Source organism: Pseudoliparis swirei, chromosome 21, assembly GCF_029220125.1.
Source record: "Pseudoliparis swirei isolate HS2019 ecotype Mariana Trench chromosome 21, NWPU_hadal_v1, whole genome shotgun sequence".
In the NCBI taxonomy this organism is placed as follows: domain Eukaryota; kingdom Metazoa; phylum Chordata; class Actinopteri; order Perciformes; family Liparidae; genus Pseudoliparis; species Pseudoliparis swirei.
The window spans coordinates 369,616-394,246 of NC_079408.1; the positions used below are offsets into that span (position 1 = coordinate 369,616).

The 24,631-nt window shown below is 54.0% G+C and overlaps 2 protein-coding genes across 2 annotated transcripts; both read right to left on the reverse strand.

Moving 5' to 3' along the window:
* Positions 1-6: 6 nt before the first annotated feature.
* Positions 7-23,705, reverse strand: LOC130212086 (sodium channel subunit beta-4-like). The gene is given in 7 exon segments (XM_056443221.1): positions 7-525; positions 5,467-5,562; positions 21,394-21,523; positions 21,595-21,814; positions 23,303-23,467; positions 23,469-23,524; positions 23,696-23,705. Coding segments are annotated over 6 exon segments (672 nt in total). The 3' UTR covers positions 7-525; positions 5,467-5,471.
* On the reverse strand, positions 1,457-5,455 carry LOC130212220 (uncharacterized). The gene is made up of 2 exons (XM_056443405.1): positions 3,304-5,455; positions 1,457-3,270 (listed from the first exon to the last, which is right to left on the reverse strand). Exon 2 carries the CDS (start codon positions 2,957-2,959, stop codon positions 1,538-1,540), a length of 1,422 nt encoding a protein of 473 aa, XP_056299380.1. The 5' UTR covers positions 2,960-3,270; positions 3,304-5,455; the 3' UTR covers positions 1,457-1,537.
* Positions 23,706-24,631: the final 926 nt, after the last annotated feature.

Consider the following 24,631-nt stretch of genomic DNA (forward strand, 5'->3'; position numbering starts at 1 on the left):
ATTATTTTAATTGTGACAAGGAGCTCAGCTGCGTTGGTGCCAACACGGCCACACGGCCCCGGAATCAGGAGCAAGCTGGACGCTGCTCAGCGGCTCTCTGACCGCTGTGGAATGTGGGAGCGGAGCAGACGTCAGACTCTTGGCTTGGCAGTGTGAGTTTCAGTTGCTAGAAATACAGAAGTAGTCCAGAAGTCCTTGTTCGGTACCGAGCTGCTGGGAGCCGAGCGGGACCTCTGTGGGCCGGACACTCGTGGATTGGCAGTGTGAGTTCCGGCCGCTCTGGCAGCATCGTGGTCGTCATGGTGACAGGACCACGGACTCTCACAAAGGATTCACGTGGAACATCGATCCTCAGACAGGTCGTGTAAACATACACACATCACCCCTCTTGTTGTCATGTCGATAACATGTTGGCTCAGGGCTCAGGGGTCAGGGTGAGGTCAGGGGAACACATTGTAAACAATGAACAGCATCATCTAAAGCAGGGGTCCCCAACCCCCGGGCCGCGGCTTGGTTGGAACCGGGCTGTGGAAAAAAAGTGAATAAAAAAAGTTGTAATTATTTTTTTTATCAGTCGGAAAAATATCTTATTTTGAAAAAGCACCGGATCCACCCCTGTGTCTGAGCCGCGTTCAGGAGTCTTAAAGTTGGGGTTCATCGCTGCAGGAGAGTCTCACGCGCCGAACCCTCTGCTGGCGGCAACACCACCTCCAACACCACCTCCAACACACCCTCCAACACACCCTCCAACACCACCTCCAACACCACCCTCCAACAGCACCTCCAACACCACCCTCCAACACACCCTCCAACACACCCTCCAACACCACCTCCAACACACCCTCCAACACCACCTCCAACACACCCTCCAACACACCCTCCAACACCACCTCCAACACACCCTCCAACACACCCTCCAACACCACCTCCAACACACCCTCCAACACCACCTCCAACACACCCTCCAACACACCCTCCAACACTACCTCCAACACACCCTCCAACACCACCTCCAACACCACCCTCCAACACACCCTCCAACACCACCTCCAACACACCCTCCAACACCACCTCCAACACCACCCTCCAACACCACCTCCAACACACCCTCCAACACACCCTACAACACACCCTACAACACCACCTACAACACCACCTTCTCCTCCTCACGCCTTGAAGGGTTAACGTTTGACTTGTGAGACGTTCACAGACTCGATTGCTTTTCCCTAAACGAAGACTCTGGATGGACTTGTTTACAGGAAAGTGTGTGTGTGTGTGTCTGTGTGCGTGTGTCTGTGTGTGTGTCTGTGTGTGTGTGTCTGTGTGTGTGTGTGTCTGTGTGTGTGTGTCTGTGTGTGTGTGTCTGTGTGTGTGTGTGCTTCCTCATATCCATAGCATCCACAGTTGTACAACAAGGCTGCATCACTTCTAACACTGAAGAGTCACAGTCCTCATATCCATAGCATCCACAGTTGTACAACAAGGCTGCATCACTTCTAACACTGAAGAGTCACAGTTACACACGAGCGTTACGTCCTCAGTCATCTGTTAATATACAGTATGAGTGTAATGTAGTAACTGAAATACAGAAGAACACGTGAAGAACACGCGAAGAACAAGCGAAGAACAAGCGAAGAACACGCGAAGAACACGCGAAGAACAAGCGAAGAACACGTGAAGAACAAGTGAAGAACACACGAAGAACGCGCGAAGAACACGCGAAGAACACGCGAAGAACAAGCGAAGAACACGCGAAGAACAAGCGAAGAACAAGCGAAGAACACGCGAAGAACACGCGAAGAACAAGCGAAGAACACGCGGAGAACACGCGAAGAACACACGAAGAACAAGCGAAGAACACGCGAAGAACACGCGAAGAACACGCGAAGAACAAGCGAAGAACACGCGAAGAACAAGCGAAGAACACGCGAAGAACACGCGAAGAACAAGCGAAGAACAGGCGAAGAACAAGCGAAGAACGCGCGAAGAACACGCGAAGAACGCGTGAAGAACACGCGAAGAACACGTGAAGAACACGCGAAGAACGCGTGAAAAACAAGCGAAGAACACGCGAAGAACACGCGAAGAACACGCGGAGAACACGCGAAGAACACACGAAGAACAAGCGAAGAACACGTGAAGAACACGCGAAGAACGCGTGAAAAACAAACGAAGAACACGCGAAGAACACGCGAAGAACACGCGGAGAACACGCGAAGAACACACGAAGAACAAGCGAAGAACACGCGAAGAACACGCGAAGAACACGCGAAGAACAAGCGAAGAACACGCGAAGAACAAGCGAAGAACACGCGAAGAACAAGCGAAGAACAGGCGAAGAACAAGCGAAGAACGCGCGAAGAACGCGCGAAGAACACGCGAAGAACGCGTGAAGAACACGCGAAGAACACGTGAAGAACACGCGAAGAACGCGTGAAGAACGCGTGAAGAACACATGAAGAACACGCGAAGAACACGCGACGAACACGCGAAGAACACGCGAAGAACACGTGAAGAACATGTGAAGAACACGCGAAGAACAAGCGAAGAACGCGCGAAGAACACGCGAAGAACGCGCGAAGAACACACGAAGAACAAGCGAAGAACACGCGAAGAACACGCGAAGAACAAGCAAAGAACACGCGAAGAACAAGCGAAGAACAAGCGAAGAACACCCGAAGAACAAGCGAAGAACAAGCGAAGAACACGCGAAGAACGCGCGAAGAACACGCGAAGAACAAGCGAAGAACACGCGAAGAACAAGCGAAGAACACGCGAAGAATACGCGAAGAACACGCGAAGAACACGTGAAGAACACGCGAAGAACATGTGAAGAACACGCGAAGAACGCGTGAAGAACGCGTGAAGAACACGTGAAGAACACGCGAAGAACACGCGAAGAACACGCGAAGAACACGCGAAGAACACGTGAAGAACACGCTTCAACCTGTGGACACATTGCTGCTGTCAGGTAAACACAACAGGACCATGATGTGTTCCCTCCCAATGTGTGTCATAATATAGACCCTAACCCTACACCTGGCCTACACCGGGCCTACACCTGGCCTACACCGGGCCTACACCGGGCCTACACCTGGCCTACACCGGGCCTACACCGGGCCTACACCTGGTCTACACCTGGCCTACATCTGGTCTACACCTGGCCTACACTGGGCCTACACTGGGCCTACACCTGGCCTACACCGGGCCTACACCTGGTCTACACCTGGTCTACACCTGGCCTACACCTGGTCTACACCTGGCCTACACCTGGTCTACACCTGACCTACACCTGGTCTACACCTGGTCTACACCTGGCCTACACTGGGCCTACACTGGGCCTACACCTGGCCTACACCGGGCCTACACCTGGTCTACACCTGGTCTACACCTGGCCTACACCTGGTCTACACCTGGCCTACACCTGGTCTACACCTGGCCTACACCTGGCCTACACCTGGTCTACACCTGGCCTACACTGGGCCTACACCGGGCCTACACCTGGTCTACACCCGGCCTACACCGGGCCTACACCTGGCCTACACCTGGTCTACACCTGGCCTACACTGGGCCTACACCTGGCCTACACCGGGCCTACACCTGGTCTACACCTGGTCTACACCGGGTCTACACCGGGCCTACACCTGGTCTACACCGGGCCTACACCGGGCCTACACCTGGTCTACACCGGGCCTACACCTGGTCTACACCGGGCCTACACCGGGCCTACACCGGTCTCCTCGTGGCTGCACGTATGTGTGTGTGTGTGGCAGCTCGCCAAGAGGCAGGAGGTGATGAAGACTCTGCTTCTTCTTCTCTTCACGTTTGATACGCGTCACTTATATTGTTTTCTTTGCATTTGTTCATTCCTGCAGCCTCGTGACGCCGTGTTGGACGTTGTGAAAACACCGTCTGTGATCTCCATGGCAACAGGTCACATGACACGAGACTGACCACTGGCCTCCAGGCTGTCCACACATTCATCTGAGAAGAACATCAACATATTCCATCCTATGTTTACAATTCAGAGAAACTATTCTATGGACAATGAACCGTTTCCCTGACTCTACATTCCTCTGGTCAGGGGGGGGGGGGGGGTCAGGGTCATGTGAAGGGTCAGGGTCGTGTGAAGGGTCAGGGTCATGTGAAGGGTCAGGTTCATGTGAAGGGTCAGGGTCATGTGAAGGGTCAGGGTCGTGTGAAGGGTCATGTGAAGGGTCAGGGTCGTGTGAAGGGTCAGACCGCACAGAGACATGTTGCTGTCCTGTGGTCCCAGACAACATGTGATGATGATATGAAGTGGTTGTAAATGAGCACATGCTAAATGCATTGGTTATGAGTCAGAAGCAGCTCGATGAATCCTTTCTCGAGGGAGCTCGGCCCTCTGGTCTGGATGACGTCACGTTTCTACATCTGTTGTTTCCTCTTCCCACCAGCAGAGGGGGCCCAAGCACAGCGCCGGGGTTTCACCTCCAGCCTTCAGGCCACGAGGAGCAGGAAGGAGCTCATCGCACTGGACCGCTGGCATCATTGTCCCACAGGGCCACGCCTGGACCCGCCCTGGACTTGGACCCGCCCTGGACCCGCCCTGGACCTGGACCCGCTCTGGACCTGGACCCGCCCTGGACCTGGACCCGCCCTGGACCTGGACCCGCTCTGGACCTGGACCCGCCCTGGACCTGGACCTGCCCTGGACCTGGACCTGGACATGGTTCAGGTCCCATCAGGACCAGAAGGAAAGGAAAAGCTTCGAAAACCATCCCCACCCCGTGAGATGTGTTGCTCTCTGAACAGAGAACATGGTTCCTCTTGATGAATGTTACCACCTGTCAAGCAGGGCGCCCAGCATGTGAGCCCGACCCTCAGTGTGAGGCCAACATGGCGGGTTGGGGCTGATGGAGGTCAGTGTGAGGCCAACATGGCGGCTTGGGGCTGATGGAGGTCAGTGTGAGGCCAACATGGCGGCTTGGGGCTGATGGAGGTCAGTGTGAGGCCAACATGGCGGCTTGGGGCTGATGGAGGTCAGTGTGAGGCCAACATGGCGGCTTGGGGCTGATGGAGGTCAGTGTGAGGCCAACATGGCGGCTTGGGGCTGATGGAGGTCAGTGTGAGGCCAACATGGCGGCTTGGGGCTGATGGAGGTCAGTGTGAGGCCAACATGGCAGCCCTTGAGTCTGGGGGTGGGATCTTGGAGTGGAGGCTGATTATTGAAATGTGGTCCAAGAGAAAACAGAAAAGAAGCGCTGTGTGCTTCGTGAGCGCGAGGAGGCGTGTCTGGGAGCAGCTGGGGGCGGAGACACTTCACCCCAGGCCAGAGGAGGGGCTCATGGCGGCTTGGGCCGAGGACACGCCCCTCTGAGCCTCCAGCAGACGATAGAGATGTGCCTGATGCATGAGCCGGACATCAGGCAGGCCACTTCCTCTTTGGGCATTGACACACACACACACACACACACACACACACACCCTCCTCAGGCCTTCGGCGGCGCCTTGCTGTCGGCTCTGGCTCCTGAGACTCCATTTTCTGTGTTGTCAATCCCTGAGCTCACCAGGCACTCTTTGCTGCCGGGAGAGAGGAAACAATGGGTAAGAAGAAGAGAAGAGAAGAAGAAGAAGAAGAAGAAGAAGAAGAAGAAGAAGAAGAAGAGAAGAAGAAGAAGAAGAGAAGAAGAGGAGAAGAAGAAGAGAAGAAGAGGAGAAGAAGAGGAGAAGAAGAGCCCCCACCGGGGAAATACCAGTCATATACTGTATATATACGTATATATAGTATATACGTATATATATTAGGGCTGTCAGCGTTAACGCGTTAATCTATGCGATTAATTTGGCTGCGGCTGTACGGTTTGACACTGTTTCCGTTTTTAAAACAATTATTTCTCCGCGAAAATAAGGAGCAGGAATCAGTTTAACTCGTGGATGAATCAGTCGGGTTTCCTCCTGCTCCTCCTTCCTCCCGTCTCCCCCTCTGATACACAAAGGAACGGAGGGCGACGTGTCGGGTGACGCGGCACGGAAAGAACTCGTCACACGAAACCTTCACCGTGATTTGTCAATCCGTTTGTCTGTCAACATTTCGGGAAAAAAACAACCAATGAACACTCAGTAAATCACAAAGGACCTCCCACCACACAGGTGAGGCTCTATAGCAGCCTGTCAGTCAGAAAACCAGAGAACACGGCACCAGGACAACTGAGCCTCATTACAGAGCTGAGATTGTTCTGGAATGTTTGATGTATAACACGTGGGGGTGTGTCACATGCAAAAGACTTTAAACGGTGAATTTAATTTATTTTGTAAAATGTATAAAATGCCCCCAGCCTCCAGAGGGTTAACGTGACATATGTGAATGTCAGTCAGTTCCCAAGGCCACTGGTTCTGCTGTTCAATGTTAAAGATGACAGTGTGAGGATTTGCAGTGCTCTCTCCTTCTGTTCCCCTTTGTTTTGTGGTTGTTATTGTCTATCTGTCTTCCGGGCTGGGTGTGGCTGACACTCTTCTGATTCCCACCAACTCTCCTCCTCAGCTGCTGCTCATCCTCCTGATTACTACTCACCTCCACCTGCATATATACCCAGTTCCTTCATCCAGTATTCACCAGTTCGTCGTTTAACCACGCTAGTAAATCGACTCGGTAAAACGTAGTTAGCAGTACCCTGTACTCTCAGTATCTCTGTCCAGTATCCATCTGCCTGCTCCTCTGCCTGCCACGTCCAGCCACCATTCCTCCGTCTGGGTTCCTCCGTGCTTCCACGCACACCTGTCTTAGCCTGCTAGCTCTAGTCAGCTCTGGATCCCCGGCTTCGGTCCTCCACTTCCACCTCGGAGGATACTCGCTGCTGGTCCGGGACTTTGTGGATTATTAGTTCCCCTGTTGTCAGTATAACGGGTTTTTGGAGAAATAAACCTGTTTCCCTTCATAAGTTCTGTCTCCTCGCTATAGTGTTCAGTATTGTGGGTTCACTCCTGGAGCTCTCGGAGAGCGTAACAGACAGGACCAATGGGGTCTCAATATACTTCTTTTTTTTAAATAATCTGATGTTTCACTGAAGAAACAATTTATCATCCACAATATTAAATACCTCGCTGGCACTTTATAGGTAGGAGCCTCTTTGAAAACACAGCTCTGTGGGAAGTTTTGTCTTTAAAAAGAAGGAAAAAACTTTTAATCGCAATTTCAAAATGTGCGATTAATTAGTTAATTTTTTTAAATCGATTGACAGCTCTAATATATATATATATACGTATATACATATATATATATATGTATATTTATATATACATATATATAGTATATACGCATATATATATGCGTGTATAAGACACACGCGTGTGTCGTGTGTTTCATACACGCATGTATGAGACACACGCGTGTATCGTGTGTCTCATACACGCGTGTGTCGTGTGTTTCATACACGCGTGTATGAGACACACGCGTGTATCGTGTGTCTCATACACGCGTGTGTCGTGTGTTTCATACACGTGTGTGTATGAAACATGAAACACACGACACACGCGTGTAAGAGACACACGCGTGTGTCATGTGTTTCATACACGCGTGTGTCTCATACATGTGTGTTTCATACACACGTGTGTGTTTCATGTACACGCGTGTGTATGAAACATGAAACACACGACACACGCGTGTGCTTTGCAGCTACGACTCTCATAGTAACAGTTGTCAAGTTGGGCGGAGACTCTGGAGACGCTGAGGCTGCGTCCCTCACCCACCCACCCTCACCCTCACCCACCCTCACCCACCTTCACCCACCCTCACCCACCCACCTTCACCCACCCTCACCCACCCTTCACCCACCCTCACCCACCCTCACCCACCTTCACCCACCCTCACCCACCTTCACCCACCTTCACCCACCCTCACCCACCCACATTCACCCACCCTCACCCACCCACCCTCACCCTCACCCACCCTCACCCACCTTCACCCACCCTCACCCATCCTCACCCACCCTCACCCACCATCACCCTCACCCACCATCACCCTCACCCACCTTCACCCACCTTCACCCACCCTCACCCACCCACCCACCCTCACCCACCTTCACCCACCCTCACCCACCCTCACCCACCCATCCTCACCCACCCTCACCCACCATCACCCTCACCCACCATCACCCTCACCCACCCTCACCCACACCCACCCTCACCCTCACTCACCCTCACCCTCACCCACCCTCACCCACCCTCACCCACTCTCACCCTCACCCGCCCTCACCAACCCTCGCCCTCACCCACCCTCACCCTCACCCACCCTCACCTACTCTCACCCTCACCCACTCTCACCCTCACCCACTCTCACCCACCCTCAGCCTCTGGGACCCTTGACTTCTTGGAGATGTTCCCCATGTCCCGTCAGAGTCTCAAGACACATTTATAGTTTCCCTGATCCAAACGCCCCTAAATAGATACTTTATTATTAAGTCACACAACTGAATTATTGAATTGTTTGGTTTCTTAAATTATTATTGTAATTATTTTTAATGAAAAAGGTCAAAGGGCGATGGCCTAAACCATCCGTAAAGATGCCCACCTCGTGTTTGATAAGATGCGTGTGACGGTGTGCAGCATGTTCCGTGTCCCGTGTTGTTAGCGTGTGACGGTGTGCAGCATGTTCCGTGTCCCGTGTTCTTAGCGTGTGATGGTGTGCAGCATGTTCGGTGTCCCGTGTTGTTAGCGTGTGACGGTGTGCAGCATGTTCCGTGTCCCGTGTTCTTAGCGTGTGACGTGTGCAGCATGTCCCGTGTTCTTAGCGTGTGACGGTGTGCAGCATGTTCCGTGTCCCGTGTTGTTAGCGTGTGATGGTGTGCAGCATGTTCCGTGTCCCGTGTTCTTAGCGTGTGACGGTGTGCAGCATATCCCGTGTTCTTAGTGTGTGACGGTGTGCAGCATGTTCTGTGTCCCGTGTTGTTAGCGTGTGACGGTGTGCAGCATGTTCCGTGTCCCGTGTTCTTAGCGTGTGACGGTGTGCAGTATGTCCCGTGTTCTTAGCATGTGACGGTGTGCAGCATATCCCGTGTTCTTAGTGTGTGACGGTGTGCAGCATGTTCTGTGTCCCGTGTTGTTAGCGTGTGATGGTGTGCAGCATGTTCCGTGTTGTTAGCGTGTGACGGTGTGCAGCATGTTCCGTGTCCCGTGTTCTTAGCGTGTGACGGTGTGCAGTATGTCCCGTGTTCTTAGCATGTGACGGTGTGCAGCATATCCCGTGTTCTTAGTGTGTGACGGTGTGCAGCATGTTCTGTGTCCCGTGTTGTTAGCGTGTGATGGTGTGCAGCATGTTCGGTGTCCCGTGTTGTTAGCGTGTGACGGTGTGCAGCATGTCCCGTGTTCTTAGCGTGTGACGGTGTGCAGCATGTTCCGTGTTGTTAGCATGTGATGGTCTGCAGCATGTTCCGTTTCCCGTGTTCTTAGCGTGTGACGGTGTGCAGCATGTTCTGTGTCCCGTGTTGTTAGCGTGTGACGGTGTGCAGCATGTTCCGTGTCCCGTGTTCTTAGCGTGTGACGGTGTGCAGTATGTCCCGTGTTCTTAGCATGTGACGGTGTGCAGCATATCCCGTGTTCTTAGTGTGTGACGGTGTGCAGCATGTTCTGTGTCCCGTGTTGTTAGCGTGTGATGGTGTGCAGCATGTTCCGTGTCCCGTGTTGTTAGCGTGTGACGGTGTGCAGCATGTTCCGTGTCCCGTGTTCTTAGCGTGTGACGGTGTGCAGTATGTCCCGTGTTCTTAGCATGTGACGGTGTGCAGCATATCCCGTGTTCTTAGTGTGTGACGGTGTGCAGCATGTTCTGTGTCCCGTGTTGTTAGCGTGTGATGGTGTGCAGCATGTTCGGTGTCCCGTGTTGTTAGCGTGTGACGGTGTGCAGCATGTCCCGTGTTCTTAGCGTGTGATGGTGTGCAGCATGTTCCGTGTTGTTAGCATGTGATGGTGTGCAGCATGTTCCGTTTCCCGTGTTCTTAGCGTGTGACGGTGTGCAGCATGTCCCGTGTTCTTAGTGTGTGACGGTGTGCAGCATGTTCCGTGTCCCGTGTTGTTAGCGTGTGATGGTGTGCAGCATGTTCCGTGTCCTGTGTTCTTAGCATGTGACGGTGTGCAGCATGTCCCGTGTTCTTAGTGTGTGACGGTGTGCAGCATGTTCTGTGGCCTGTGTTGTTAGCGTGTGACGGTGTGCAGCATGTTCCGTGTCCCGTGTTCTTAGCGTGTGACGTGTGCAGCATGTCCCGTGTTCTTAGCGTGTGACGGTGTGCAGCATGTTCCGTGTCCCGTGTTGTTAGCGTGTGATGGTGTGCAGCATGTTCTGTGTCCCGTATTCTTAGCGTGTGACGGTGTGCAGCATGTCCCGTGTTCTTAGTGTGTGACGGTGTGCAGCATGTTCTGTGTCCCGTGTTGTTAGCGTGTGACGGTGTGCAGCATGTTCCGTGTCCCGTGTTCTTAGCGTGTGACGGTGTGCAGCATGTTCTGTGTCCCGTGTTGTTAGCGTGTGACGGTGTGCAGCATGTTCCGTGTCCCGTGTTCTTAGCGTGTGACGGTGTGCAGCATGTCCCGTGTTCTTAGCGTGTGACGGTGTGCAGCATGTCCCGTGTTCTTAGTGTGTGACGGTGTGCAGCATGTTCCATGTCCCGTGTTGTTAGCGTGTGATGGTGTGCAGCATGTTCCGTGTCCCGTGTTGTTAGCGTGTGATGGTGTGCAGCATGTTCCGTGTCCCGTATTGTTAGCGTGTGACGGTGTGCAGCATGTTCTGTGTCCCGTGTTGTTAGCGTGTGACGGTGTGCAGCATGTCCCGTGTTCTTAGTGTGTGACGGTGTGCAGCATGTTCCGTGTCCCGTGTTGTTAGCGTGTGATGGTGTGCAGCATGTTCCGTGTCCTGTGTTCTTAGCATGTGACGGTGTGCAGCATGTCCCGTGTTCTTAGTGTGTGACGGTGTGCAGCATGTTCTGTGTCCTGTGTTGTTAGCGTGTGACGGTGTGCAGCATGTTCCGTGTCCCGTGTTCTTAGCGTGTGACGTGTGCAGCATGTCCCGTGTTCTTAGCGTGTGACGGTGTGCAGCATGTTCCGTGTCCCGTGTTGTTAGCGTGTGATGGTGTGCAGCATGTTCTGTGTCCCGTGTTCTTAGCGTGTGACGGTGTGCAGCATGTCCCGTGTTCTTAGTGTGTGACGGTGTGCAGCATGTTCTGTGTCCCGTGTTGTTAGCGTGTGACGGTGTGCAGCATGTTCCGTGTCCCGTGTTCTTAGCGTGTGACGGTGTGCAGCATGTTCTGTGTCCTGTGTTGTTAGCGTGTGACGTTGTGCAGCATGTTCCGTGTCCCGTGTTCTTAGCGTGTGACGGTGTGCAGCATGTCCCGTGTTCTTAGCGTGTGACGGTGTGCAGCATGTCCCGTGTTCTTAGTGTGTGACGGTGTGCAGCATGTTCCGTGTCCCGTGTTGTTAGCGTGTGATGGTGTGCAGCATGTTCCGTGTTGTTAGCGTGTGATGGTGTGCAGCATGTTCCGTGTCCCGTATTGTTAGCGTGTGACGGTGTGCAGCATGTTCTGTGTCCCGTGTTGTTAGCGTGTGACGGTGTGCAGCATGTTCCGTGTCCCGTGTTCTTAGCGTGTGACGGTGTGCAGCATGTTCCGTGTCCCGTGTTGTTAGCGTGTGACGGTGTGCAGCATGTTCCGTGTCCCGTGTTGTTAGCGTGTAATGGTGTGAAGCATGTTCCGTGTCCCGTGTTGTTAGCGTGTGACGGTGTGCAGCATGTTCCGTGTCCCGTGTTCTTAGCGTGTGACGGTGTGCAGCATGTTCCGTGTTGTTAGCATGTGATGGTGTGCAGCATGTTCCGTGTTCTTAGCGTGTGGCGGTGTAGCATATTCACGTGTTGTTAGCATGTGATGGTGTGCAGCATGTTCCGTTTCCGTGTTCTTAGCGTGTGACGGTGTGCAGCATGTCCCGTGTTCTTAGTGTGTGACGGTGTGCAGCATGTTCCGTGTCCCGTGTTGTTAGCGTGTGATGGTGTGCAGCATGTTCCGTGTCCCGTGTTCTTAGCGTGTGACGGTGTGCAGCATGTCCCGTGTTCTTAGTGTGTGACGGTGTGCAGCATGTTCTGTGTCCCGTGTTGTTAGCGTGTGACGGTGTGCAGCATGTTCCGTGTCCCGTGTTCTTAGCGTGTGACGTGTGCAGCATGTCCCGTGTTCTTAGCGTGTGACGGTGTGCAGCATGTTCCGTGTCCCGTGTTGTTACCGTGTGATGGTGTGCAGCATGTTCCGTGTCCCGTGTTCTTAGCGTGTGATGGTGTGCAGCATGTCCTGTGTTCTTAGTGTGTGACGGTGTGCAGCATGTTCTGTGTCCCGTGTTGTTAGCGTGTGACGGTGTGCAGCATGTTCCGTGTCCCATGTTCTTAGCGTGTGACGGTGTGCAGCATGTCCCGTGTTCTTAGCGTGTGACGGTGTGCAGCATGTCCCGTGTTCTTAGTGTGTGACGGTGTGCAGCATGTTCCGTGTCCCGTGTTGTTAGCGTGTGATGGTGTGCAGCATGTTCCGTGTCCCGTGTTGTTAGCGTGTGATGGTGTGCAGCATGTTCCGTGTCCCGTATTGTTAGCGTGTGACGGTGTGCAGCATGTTCTGTGTCCCGTGTTGTTAGCGTGTGACGGTGTGCAGCATGTTCCGTGTCCCGTGTTCTTAGCGTGTGACGTGTGCAGCATGTTCCGTGTCCCGTGTTGTTAGCGTGTGACGGTGTGCAGCATGTTCCGTGTCCCGTGTTGTTAGCGTGTAATGGTGTGAAGCATGTTCCGTGTCCCGTGTTGTTAGCGTGTGACGGTGTGCAGCATGTTCCGTGTCCCGTGTTCTTAGCGTGTGACGGTGTGCAGCATGTCCCGTGTCCCGTGTTCTTAGCGTGTGACGTGTGCAGCATGTCCTGTGTTCTTAGCGTGTGACGGTGTGCAGCATGTTCCGTGTCCCGTGTTGTTAGCGTGTGATGGTGTGCAGCATGTTCCGTGTCCCGTGTTCTTAGCGTGTGACGGTGTGCAGCATGTCCCGTGTTCTTAGTGTGTGACGGTGTGCAGCATGTTCTGTGTCCCGTGTTGTTAGCGTGTGACGGTGTGCAGCATGTTCCGTGTCCGTGTTCTTAGCGTGTGACGGTGTGCAGCATGTTCTGTGTCCCGTGTTGTTAGCGTGTGACGGTGTGCAGCATGTTCCGTGTCCCGTGTTCTTAGCGTGTGACGGTGTGCAGCATGTCCCGTGTTCTTAGCGTGTGACGGTGTGCAGCATGTCCCGTGTTCTTAGTGTGTGACGGTGTGCAGCATGTTCCGTGTCCCGTGTTGTTAGCGTGTGATGGTGTGCAGCATGTTCCGTGTCCCGTGTTCTTAGCGTGTGACGGTGTGCAGCATGTTCCGTGTTGTTAGCATGTGATGGTGTGCAGCATGTCCCGTGTTCTTAGCGTGTGACGGTGTGCAGCATGTTCCGTGTTGTTAGCATGTGATGGTGTGCAGCATGTTCCGTGTCCCGTGTTCTTAGCGTGTGACGGTGTGCAGCATGTTCCGTGTCCCGTGTTGTTAGCGTGTGACGGTGTGCAGCATGTTCCGTGTCCCGTGTTGTTAGCGTGTAATGGTGTGAAGCATGTTCCGTGTCCCGTGTTGTTAGCGTGTGACGGTGTGCAGCATGTTCCGTGTCCCGTGTTCTTAGCGTGTGACGGTGTGCAGCATGTTCCGTGTTGTTAGCATGTGATGGTGTGCAGCATGTCCCGTGTTGTTAGCGTGTGACGGTGTGCAGCATGTTCCGTGTTGTTAGCATGTGATGGTGTGCAGCATGTTCCGTTTCCCGTGTTCTTAGCGTGTGACGGTGTGCAGCATGTCCCGTGTTCTTAGTGTGTGACGGTGTGCAGCATGTTCCGTGTCCCGTGTTGTTAGCGTGTGATGGTGTGCAGCATGTTCCGTGTCCCGTGTTCTTAGCATGTGACGGTGTGCAGCATGTCCCGTGTTCTTAGTGTGTGACGGTGTGCAGCATGTTCTGTGTCCCGTGTTGTTAGCGTGTGACGGTGTGCAGCATGTTCCGTGTCCCGTGTTCTTAGCGTGTGACGTGTGCAGCATGTCCCGTGTTCTTAGCGTGTGACGGTGTGCAGCATGTTCCGTGTCCCGTGTTGTTAGCGTGTGATGGTGTGCAGCATGTTCCGTGTCCCGTGTTCTTAGCATGTGACGGTGTGCAGCATGTCCTGTGTTCTTAGTGTGTGACGGTGTGCAGCATGTTCTGTGTCCCGTGTTGTTAGCGTGTGACGGTGTGCAGCATGTTCCGTGTCCCATGTTCTTAGCGTGTGACGGTGTGCAGCATGTCCCGTGTTCTTAGCGTGTGACGGTGTGCAGCATGTCCCGTGTTCTTAGTGTGTGACGGTGTGCAGCATGTTCCGTGTCCCGTGTTGTTAGCGTGTGATGGTGTGCAGCATGTTCCGTGTCCCGTGTTGTTAGCGTGTGATGGTGTGCAGCATGTTCCGTGTCCCGTATTGTTAGCGTGTGACGGTGTGCAGCATGTTCTGTGTCCCGTGTTGTTAGCGTGTGCCTGTGTGCAGCATGTTCCGTGTCCCGTGTTCTTAGCGTGTGACGTGTGCAGCATGTTCCGTGTCCCGTGTTGTTAGCGTGTGACGGTGTGCAGCATGTTCCGTGTCCCGTGTTGTTAGCGTGTAATGGTGTGAAGCATGTTCCGTGTCCCGTGTTGTTAGCGTGTGACGGTGTGCAGCATGTTCCGTGTCCCGTGTTCTTAGCGTGTGACGGTGTGCAGCATGTCCCGTGTCCCGTGTTCTTAGCGTGTGACGTGTGCAGCATGTCCTGTGTTCTTAGCGTGTGACGGTGTGCAGCATGTTCCGTGTCCCGTGTTGTTAGCGTGTGATGGTGTGCAGCATGTTCCGTGTCCCGTGTTCTTAGCGTGTGACGGTGTGCAGCATGTCCCGTGTTCTTAGTGTGTGACGGTGTGCAGCATGTTCTGTGTCCCGTGTTGTTAGCGTGTGACGGTGTGCAGCATGTTCCGTGTCCCGTGTTCTTAGCGTGTGACGGTGTGCAGCATGTTCTGTGTCCCGTGTTGTTAGCGTGTGACGGTGTGCAGCATGTTCCGTGTCCCGTGTTCTTAGCGTGTGACGGTGTGCAGCATGTCCCGTGTTCTTAGCGTGTGACGGTGTGCAGCATGTCCCGTGTTCTTAGTGTGTGACGGTGTGCAGCATGTTCCGTGTCCCGTGTTGTTAGCGTGTGATGGTGTGCAGCATGTTCCGTGTCCCGTGTTGTTAGCGTGTGATGGTGTGCAGCATGTTCCGTGTCCCGTATTGTTAGCGTGTGACGGTGTGCAGCATGTTCTGACGGTGTGCAGCATGTTCTGTGTCCCGTGTTGTTAGCGTGTGACGGTGTGCAGCATGTTCCGTGTCCCGTGTTCTTAGCGTGTGACGGTGTGCAGCATGTTCCGTGTCCCGTGTTGTTAGCGTGTGACGGTGTGCAGCATGTTCCGTGTCCCGTGTTGTTAGCGTGTAATGGTGTGAAGCATGTTCCGTGTCCCGTGTTGTTAGCGTGTGACGGTGTGCAGCATGTTCCGTGTCCCGTGTTCTTAGCGTGTGACGGTGTGCAGCATGTTCCGTGTTGTTAGCATGTGATGGTGTGCAGCATGTCCCGTGTTCTTAGCGTGTGACGGTGTGCAGCATGTTCCGTGTTGTTAGCATGTGATGGTGTGCAGCATGTTCCGTGTCCCGTGTTCTTAGCGTGTGACGGTGTGCAGCATGTTCCGTGTCCCGTGTTGTTAGCGTGTGACGGTGTGCAGCATGTTCCGTGTCCCGTGTTGTTAGCGTGTAATGGTGTGAAGCATGTTCCGTGTCCCGTGTTGTTAGCGTGTGACGGTGTGCAGCATGTTCCGTGTCCCGTGTTCTTAGCGTGTGACGGTGTGCAGCATGTTCCGTGTTGTTACCATGTGATGGTGTGCAGCATGTCCCGTGTTGTTAGCGTGTGACGGTGTGCAGCATGTTCCGTGTTGTTAGCATGTGATGGTGTGCAGCATGTTCCGTTTCCCGTGTTCTTAGCGTGTGACGGTGTGCAGCATGTCCCGTGTTCTTAGTGTGTGATGGTGTGCAGCATGTTCCGTGTCCCGTGTTGTTAGCGTGTGATGGTGTGCAGCATGTTCCGTGTCCCGTGTTCTTAGCATGTGACGGTGTGCAGCATGTCCCGTGTTCTTAGTGTGTGACGGTGTGCAGCATGTTCTGTGTCCCGTGTTGTTAGCGTGTGACGGTGTGCAGCATGTTCCGTGTCCCGTGTTCTTAGCGTGTGACGTGTGCAGCATGTCCCGTGTTCTTAGCGTGTGACGGTGTGCAGCATGTTCCGTGTCCCGTGTTGTTAGCGTGTGATGGTGTGCAGCATGTTCCGTGTCCCGTGTTCTTAGCGTGTGACGGTGAGCAGCATGTCCTGTGTTCTTAGTGTGTGACGGTGTGCAGCATGTTCTGTGTCCCGTGTTGTTAGCGTGTAATGGTGTGAAGCATGTTCCGTGTCCCGGGTTGTTAGCGTGTGACGGTGTGCAGCATGTTCCGTGTCCCGTGTTCTTAGCGTGTGACGGTGTGCAGCATGTCCCGTGTCCCGTGTTCTTAGCGTGTGACGTGTGCAGCATGTCCTGTGTTCTTAGCGTGTGACGGTGTGCAGCATGTTCCGTGTCCCGTGTTGTTAGCGTGTGATGGTGTGCAGCATGTTCTGTGTCCCGTGTTCTTAGCGTGTGACGGTGTGCAGCATATCGCGTGTTCTTAGTGTGTGACGGTGTGCAGCATGTTCTGTGTCCCGTGTTGTTAGCGTGTGACGGTGTGCAGCATGTTCCGTGTCCCGTGTTCTTAGCGTGTGACGGTGTGCAGTATGTCCCGTGTTCTTAGCATGTGACGGTGTGCAGCATATCCCGTGTTCTTAGTGTGTGACGGTGTGCAGCATGTTCTGTGTCCCGTGTTGTTAGCGTGTGATGGTGTGCAGCATGTTCCGTGTCCCGTGTTGTTAGCGTGTGACGGTGTGCAGCATGTTCCGTGTCCCGTGTTCTTAGCGTGTGACGGTGTGCAGTATGTCCCGTGTTCTTAGCATGTGACGGTGTGCAGCATATCCCGTGTTCTTAGTGTGTGACGGTGTGCAGCATGTTCTGTGTCCCGTGTTGTTAGCGTGTGATGGTGTGCAGCATGTTCGGTGTCCCGTGTTGTTAGCGTGTGACGGTGTGCAGCATGTCCCGTGTTCTTAGCGTGTGACGGTGTGCAGCATGTTCCGTGTTGTTAGCATGTGATGGTGTGCAGCATGTTCCGTTTCCCGTGTTCTTAGCGTGTGACGGTGTGCAGCATGTCCCGTGTTCTTAGTGTGTGACGGTGTGCAGCATGTTCTGTGTCCTGTGTTGTTAGCGTGTGACGGTGTGCAGCATGTTCCGTGTCCCGTGTTCTTAGCGTGTGACGTGTGCAGCATGTCCCGTGTTCTTAGCGTGTGACGGTGTGCAGCATGTTCCGTGTTCTTAGTGTGTGACGGTGTGCAGCATGTTCTGTGTCCCGTGTTGTTAGCGTGTGATGGTGTGCAGCATGTTCCGTGTCCCGTGTTCTTAGCGTGTGACGGTGTGCAGCATGTCCCGTGTTCTTAGTGTGTGACGGTGTGCAGCATGTTCTGTGTCCCGTGTTGTTAGCGTGTGACGGTGTGCAGCATGTTCCGTGTCCGTGTTCTTAGCGTGTGACGGTGTGCAGCATGTTCTGTGTCCCGTGTTGTTAGCGTGTGACGGTGTGCAGCATGTTCCGTGTCCCGTGTTCTTAGCATGTGACGGTGTGCAGCATGTCCCGTGTTCTTAGTGTGTGACGGTGTGCAGCATGTTCCGTGTCCCGTGTTGTTAGCGTGTGATGGTGTGCAGCATGTTCCGTGTCCCGTATTGTTAGCGTGTGACGGTGTGCAGCATGTTCTGTGTCCCGTGTTGTTAGCGTGTGACGGTGTGCAGCATGTTCCGTGTCCCGTATTGTTAGCGTGTGATGGTGTGCAGCATGTTCCGTGTCCCGTATTGTTAGCGTGTGATGGTGTGCAGCATGTTCTGTGTCCCGTGTTGTTAGCGTGTGACGGTGTGCAGCATGTTCCGTGTCCCGTGTTCTTAGCGTGTGACGGTGTGCAGCATGTTCCGTGTCCCGTGTTGTTAGCGTGTGACGGTGTGCAGCATGTTCCGTGTCCCGTGTTGTTAGCGTGTAATGGTGTGAAGCATGTTCCGTGTCCCGTGTTCTTAGCGTGTGACGGTGTGCAGCATGTTCCGTGTTGTTAGCATGTGATGGTGTGCAGCATGTCCCGTGTTCTTAGCGTGTGACGGTGTGCAGCATGTTCCGTGTTGTTAGCATGTGATGGTGTGCAGCATGTTCCGTTTCCCGTGTTCTTAGCGTGTGACGGTGTGCAGCATGTCCCGTGTTCTTAGTGTGTGACGGTGTGCAGCATGTTCTGTGTCCCGTGTTAGCGTGTGACGGTGTGCAGCATGTTCCGTGTCCCGTGTTCTTAGCGTGTGACGTGTGCAGCATGTCCCGTGTTCTTAGCGTGTGACGGTGTGCAGCATGTTCCGTGTCCCGTGTTGTTAGCGTGTGATGGTGTGCAGCATGTTCCGTGTCCCGTGTTCTTAGCGTGTGACGGTGTGCAGCATGTCCTGTGTTCTTAGTGTGTGACGGTGTGCAGCATGTTCTGTGTCCCGTGTTGTTAGCGTGTGACGGTGTGCAGCATGTTCCGTGTCCCATGTTCTTAGCGTGTGACGGTGTGCAGCATGTCCCGTGTTCTTAGCGTGTGACGGTGTGCAGCATGTCCCGTGTTCTTAGTGTGTGACGGTGTGCAGCATGTTCCGTGTCCCGTGTTGTTAGCGTGTGATGGTGTGCAGCATGTTCCGTGTCCCGTGTTGTTAGCGTGTGATGTTGTGCAGCATGTTCCGTGTCCCGTATTGTTAGCGTGTGACGGTGTGCAGCATGTTCTGTGTCCCGTGTTGTTAGCGTGTGACGGTGTGCAGCATGTTCCGTGTCCCGTGTTCTTAGCGTGTGACGTGTGCAGCATGTTCCGTGTCCCGTGTTGTTAGCGTGTGACGGTGTGCAGCATGTTCCGTGTCCCGTGTTGTTAGCGTGTAATGGTGTGAAGCATGTTCCGTGTCCCGTGTTGTTAGCGTGTGACGGTGTGCAGCATGTTCCGTGTCCCGTGTTCTTAGCGTGTGATGGTGTGCAGCATGTCCCGTGTTCTTAGTGTGTGACGGTGTGCAGCATGTTCCGTGTCCCGTGTTCTTAGCGTGTGACGGTGTGCAGCATGTTCCGTGTTGTTAGCATGTGATGGTGTGCAGCATGTTCCGTGTCCCGTGTTCTTAGCGTGTGACGGTGTGCAGCATGTCCCGTGTTCTTAGTGTGTGACGGTGTGCAGCATGTTCCGTGTCCCGTGTTGTTAGCGTGTGATGGTGTGCAGCATGTTCCGTGTCCCGTGTTGTTAGCGTGTGACGGTGTGCAGCATGTTCTGTGTCCCGTGTTATTAGCGTGTGACGGTGTGCAGCATGTTCCGTGTCCCGTGTTCTTAGCATGTGATGGTGTGCAGCATGTTCCATGTCCCGTGTTGTTAGCGTGTGACGGTGTGCAGCATGTTCCGTGTCCCGTGTTGTTAGCGTGTGACGGTGTGAAGCATGTTCCGTGTCCCGTGTTGTTGGCGTGCGACGGTGTGCAGCATGTACCATGTCCCGTGTTGTTAGCGTGTGACGGTGTGCAGCATGTTCCGTGTCCCGTGTTGTTAGCGTGTGACGGTGTGCAGCATGTTCCGTGTCCCGTGTTGTTAGCGTGTGACGGTGTGCAGCATGTTCCGTGTCCTGTGTTGTTAGCGTGTGACGGTGTGCAGCATGTCCTGTGTTGTTAGCGTGTGACGGTGTGCAGCATGTCCTGTGTTGTTAGCGTGTGACGGTGTGCAGCATGTTCCGTGTCCCATGTTCTTAGCGTGTGACAGTGTGCAGCATGTTCCGTGTCCCGTGTTGTTAGCGTGTGACGGTGTGCAGCATGTACCGTGTCCCGTGTTCTTAGCGTGGCGGTGTGCAGCATGTTCCGTGTCCCGTGTTGTTACCGTGTGACGGTGTGCAGCATGTTCCGTGTCCCGTGTTCTTAGTGTGTGACGGTGTGCAGCATGTCCCGTGTTCTTAGTGTGTGACGGTGTGCAGCATGTTCCGTGTCCCGTGTTCTTAGCGTGTGACAGTGTGCAGCATGTTCCGTGTCCCGTGTTGTTAGCATGTGACGGTGTGCTGCATGTTCCGTGTCCCGTGTTCTTAGCGTGTGCCAGTGTGCAGCATGTTCCGTGTCCCGTGTTCTTAGCGTGTGACGGTGTGCAGCATGTTCCATGTCCCGTGTTGTTAGCGTGTGACGTCTGCAGCATGTTCCGTGTCCCGTGTTCTTAGCGTGTGACGGTGTGCAGCATGTTCTGTGTCCCGTGTTGTTAGCGTGTGACGGTGTGCAGCATGTTCCATGTCCCATGTTCTTAGTGTGTGACGGTGTGCAGCATGTCCCGTGTTCTTAGCGTGTGACATGTGCAGCATGTTCCGTGTCCCGTGTTGTTAGCATGTGACGGTGTGCAGCATGTTCCGTGTCCCGTGTTGTTAGCGTGTGACGGTGTGCAGCATGTTCCGTGTCCCATGTTGTTAGCGTGTGATGGTGTGCAGCATGTTCCGTGTCCCGTGATGTTAGCGTGTGACGGTGTGCAGCATGTTCCGTGTCCCGTGTTGTTAGCGTGTGACGTGTGCAGCATGTTCCGTGTCCCATGTTGTTAGCGTGTGATGGTGTGCAGCATGTCCAGTGTCCCGTGTTGTTAGCGTGTGACAGTGTGCAGCATGTTCCGTGTCCCGTGTTCTTAGCGTGTGACAGTGTGCAGCATGTTCCGTGTCCCGTGTTCTTAGCGTGTGACAGTGTGCAGCATGTTCCGTGTCCCATGTTGTTAGCGTGTGATGGTGTGCAGCATGTCCAGTGTCCCGTGTTGTTAGCGTGTGATGGTGTGCAGCATGTCCCGTGTCCCGTGTTGTTAGCGTGTGACAGTGTGCAGCATGTTCCGTGTCCCATGTTGTTAGCGTGTGATGGTGTGCAGCATGTCCAGTGTCCCGTGTTGTTAGCGTGTGATGGTGTGCAGCATGTTCCGTGTCCCATGTTGTTAGCATGTGATGGTGTGCAGCATGTTCCGTGTCCCGTGTTGTTAGCGTGTGATGGTGTGCAGCATGTCCTGTGTCCCGTGTTGTTAGCGTGTGATGGTGTGCAGCATGTCCCGTGTCCCATGTTGTTAGCGTGTGATGGTGTGCAGCATGTTCCGTGTCCCGTGTTGTTAGCGTGTGATGGTGTGCAGCATGTCCTGTGTCCCGTGTTGTTAGCGTGTGATGGTGTGCAGCATGTCCCGTGTCCCGTGTTGTTAGCGTGTGATGGACTCACGTCTTCTCGTCCCCACTCAGCAGGAAGTGGACCACCAGGCCCTTGATGACCATGAAGATGATGCTGAAGCCGATGACGGCGCCCAGCACGGACACGATGATCACGGTCAGCGACTTGTCCAGCTCCTTGACTGGGGAGAGGGACGCACACGGTGAGGACGCGGCGCCCGGAGCCGGGCGGCGGCGGCGGCGGCGCACGTACTCTGGTCCACCACCAGCAGCGTGAAGACGGCCGTGTGGTTGCGGAACTTCTCCTTCTCGTTGCGGGCGAAGCACAGGTAGGCGCCCTGGTCCTCGAAGGTGATGTTCCACAGCAGGATGGAGATGTTGTTGCTCTTGGAGGAGCCAACGAACTCCACGCGCTCATGGAACACGCTCACCTTGGGCTCCACGCCCTCCATGGGGATGACTGCTTCACACAGCTACACACACATCACTTTTCATACGCACGGGATCTACACTAGGAGGTGCTGCAACACCGGAAAGGTCAGTAATGAGTGTGTGTGTCTCTTTGTCTCTGTGTGCGTCTCTGTGTGTGTCTCTGTGTCTCTGTGTGTCTGTGTGTCTCTGTGTGTGTCTGTGTGTGTCGCTGTGTCTCTGTGTGTCTCTGTGTGTGTGTCTGTCTGTGTCTCTGTGTCTCTGTGTGTCTCTGTGTCTCTGTGTGTGTGTCTCTGTGTGTGTGTCTGTGTGTGTCTCTGTGTCTCTGTGTCTCTGTGTGTGTCTCTGTGTGTGTGTCTCTGTGTCTCTGTGTGTGTCTCTGTGTGTGTGTCTCTATGTGTGTGTCTCTGTGTCTCTGTGTGTGTGTCTCTGTGTGTGTCTCTGTGTGTGTGTCTCTATGTGTGTGTCTCTGTGTCTCTGTGTGTGTCTCTGTTTGTGTGTCTCTATGTGTTTATCTCTGTGTCTCTGTGTTTGTGTCTCTGTGTGTGTCTCTGTGTCTCTATGTGTGTCTCTGTGTCTCTGTGTGTGTGTCTCTGTGTCTCTGTGTGTGTCTCTGTGTGTGTGTCTCTATGTGTTTATCTCTGTGTCTCTGTGTGTGTGTCTCTATGTGTGTGTCTCTGTGTCTCTGTGTGTGTGTCTCTGTGTCTCTATGTGTGTCTCTGTGTCTCTGTGTGTCGGTGTGTCTCTGTGTGTGTCTCTGTGTGTGTCTCTGTGTGTGTGTCTCTGTTTCTCTGTGTGCATCTCTGTGTCTCTATGTGTGTCTCTGTGTCTCTGTGTGTGTGTCTCTGTGTGTGTGTCTCTATGTGTGTGTCTCTGTGTCTCTGTGTGTGTCTCTGTGTCTCTATGTGTGTCTCTGTGTTTGTGTCTCTGTGTGTGTCTCTGTGTCTCTATGTGTGTCTCTGTGTCTCTGTGTGTGTGTCTCTGTGTCTCTGTGTGTGTCTCTGTGTGTGTGTCTCTATGTCTCTGTGTGTGTCTCTGTGTGTGTCTCTGTGTCTCTATGTGTGTCTCTGTGTGTCGGTGTGTCTCTGTGTGTGTCTCTGTGTGTGTGTCTCTGTTTCTCTGTGTGCGTCTCTGTGTCTCTATGTGTGTCTCTGTGTCTCTGTGTGTGTGTCTCTGTGTCTCTGTGTGTGTCTCTGTGTGTGTGTCTCTATGTGTGTGTCTCTGTGTCTCTGTGTGTGTCTCTGTGTCTCTATGTGTGTCTCTGTGTGTGTGTCTCTGTGTGTGTCTCTGTGTCTCTGTGTGTGTGTCTCTGTGTCTCTGTGTGTGTGTCTCTATGTGTGTATCTCTGTGTCTCTGTGTGTGTCTCTGTGTGTGTCTCTGTGTCTCTATGTGTGTCTCTGTGTCTCTGTGTGTCGGTGTGTCTCTGTGTGTGTCTCTGTGTGTGTGTCTCTGTTTCTCTGTGTGCGTCTCTGTGTGTGTCTCTGTGTCTCTGTGTGTCTGTGTGTCTCTGTGTGTGTGTCTGTGTGCGGTACCTTCAGCATGGTCCCGTTGTCGTCGTAGTGCCAGTTGAAGTACAGGTTCTTGATGCCGATGCAGGAGGAGTAGGTGCAGGGCAGCAGCACCGTGGAGCCATTGATGGCCTCCACTGTGGACACCTTCCCCGTGGAGACCTCCAGAGCCCCGACGCCCCCCACCACTGAGGAGGAGGAGGACACATGAAGAAGAGGAGACAAGAACACTGGGATGACATGCACCTTTTGAATATATATACTAAAGAAAGTCAAACATTGTTGTACAGCCCGAATAGAGCAGGACCAAAACCCTCAAACGTCTGAGAGCGTCAACGATGAGGACCACCAAGACGAGGGGTAGGGAACCCTAAACCTTAACCCCTCACCCCGAAGCCCTAAACCTTAACCCCTCACCCCTAAACATTAACCCCTCACCCCTAAGCCCTAAACCTTAACCCCTCACCCCTAAACATTAACCCCTCACCCCTAAACATTAACCCCTCACCCCGAAGCCCTAAACCTTAACCCCTCACCCCTAAACATTAACCCCTCACCCCTAAGCCCTAAACCTTAACCCCTCACCCCTAAACCCCTTGCCCCTAATTCCCTTAACCCCTGACCCTCCCCCAGGGTAACTCTCTAAACTCTTGCTGACGGTGTTTCTCCAGCTGCTGGAGCTCAGATGGAGCTCTGGTGTCTCTATTTATAACCTCCTCGACATTCTGAGCTGCTCCGGCTCACGTTGCACTGGAACATGAGCGCGCCACGCAGAGCAGCGCGTGTTGCTCTCTAGAAGGCGCAGCGCGCCGCTCTGTGGAGCAACCCGGAGAGCTCGTCGCTCTGTGGAGTAACCCGGAGAGCTCGCCGCTCTGTGGAGCAACCCGGAGAGCTCGCCGCTCTATGGAGCAACCCGGAGAGCTCGTCGCTCTGTGGAGCAACCCGGAGAGCTCGCCGCTCTGTGGAGCAACCCGGAGAGCTCGCCGCTCTATGGAGCAACCCGGAGAGCTCGCCGCTCTGTGGAGTAACCCGGAGAGCTCGTCGCTCTGTGGAGTAACCCGGAGAGCTCGCCGCTCTGTGGAGCAACCCGGAGAGCTCGCCGCTCTGTGGAGCAACCCAGAGAGCTCGTCGCTCTGTGGAGTAACCCGGAGAGCTCGCCGCTCTATGGAGCAACCCGGAGAGCTCGTCGCTCTGTGGAGTAACCCGGAGAGCTCGCCGCTCTGTGGAGCAACCCGGAGAGCTTGTCGCTCTGTGGAGTAACCCGGAGAGCTCGCCGCTCTGTGGAGCAACCCGGAGAGCTCGTCGCTCTGTGGAGCAACCCGGAGAGCTCGCCGCTCTGTGGAGCAACCCAGA

Coding starts and splice junctions, on each gene's coding strand:
- LOC130212220 (XM_056443405.1), bottom strand. CDS start 2,959: ATGTGTCCACAGGTTGAAGCGTGTTCTTCACGTGTTCTTCGCGTGTTC.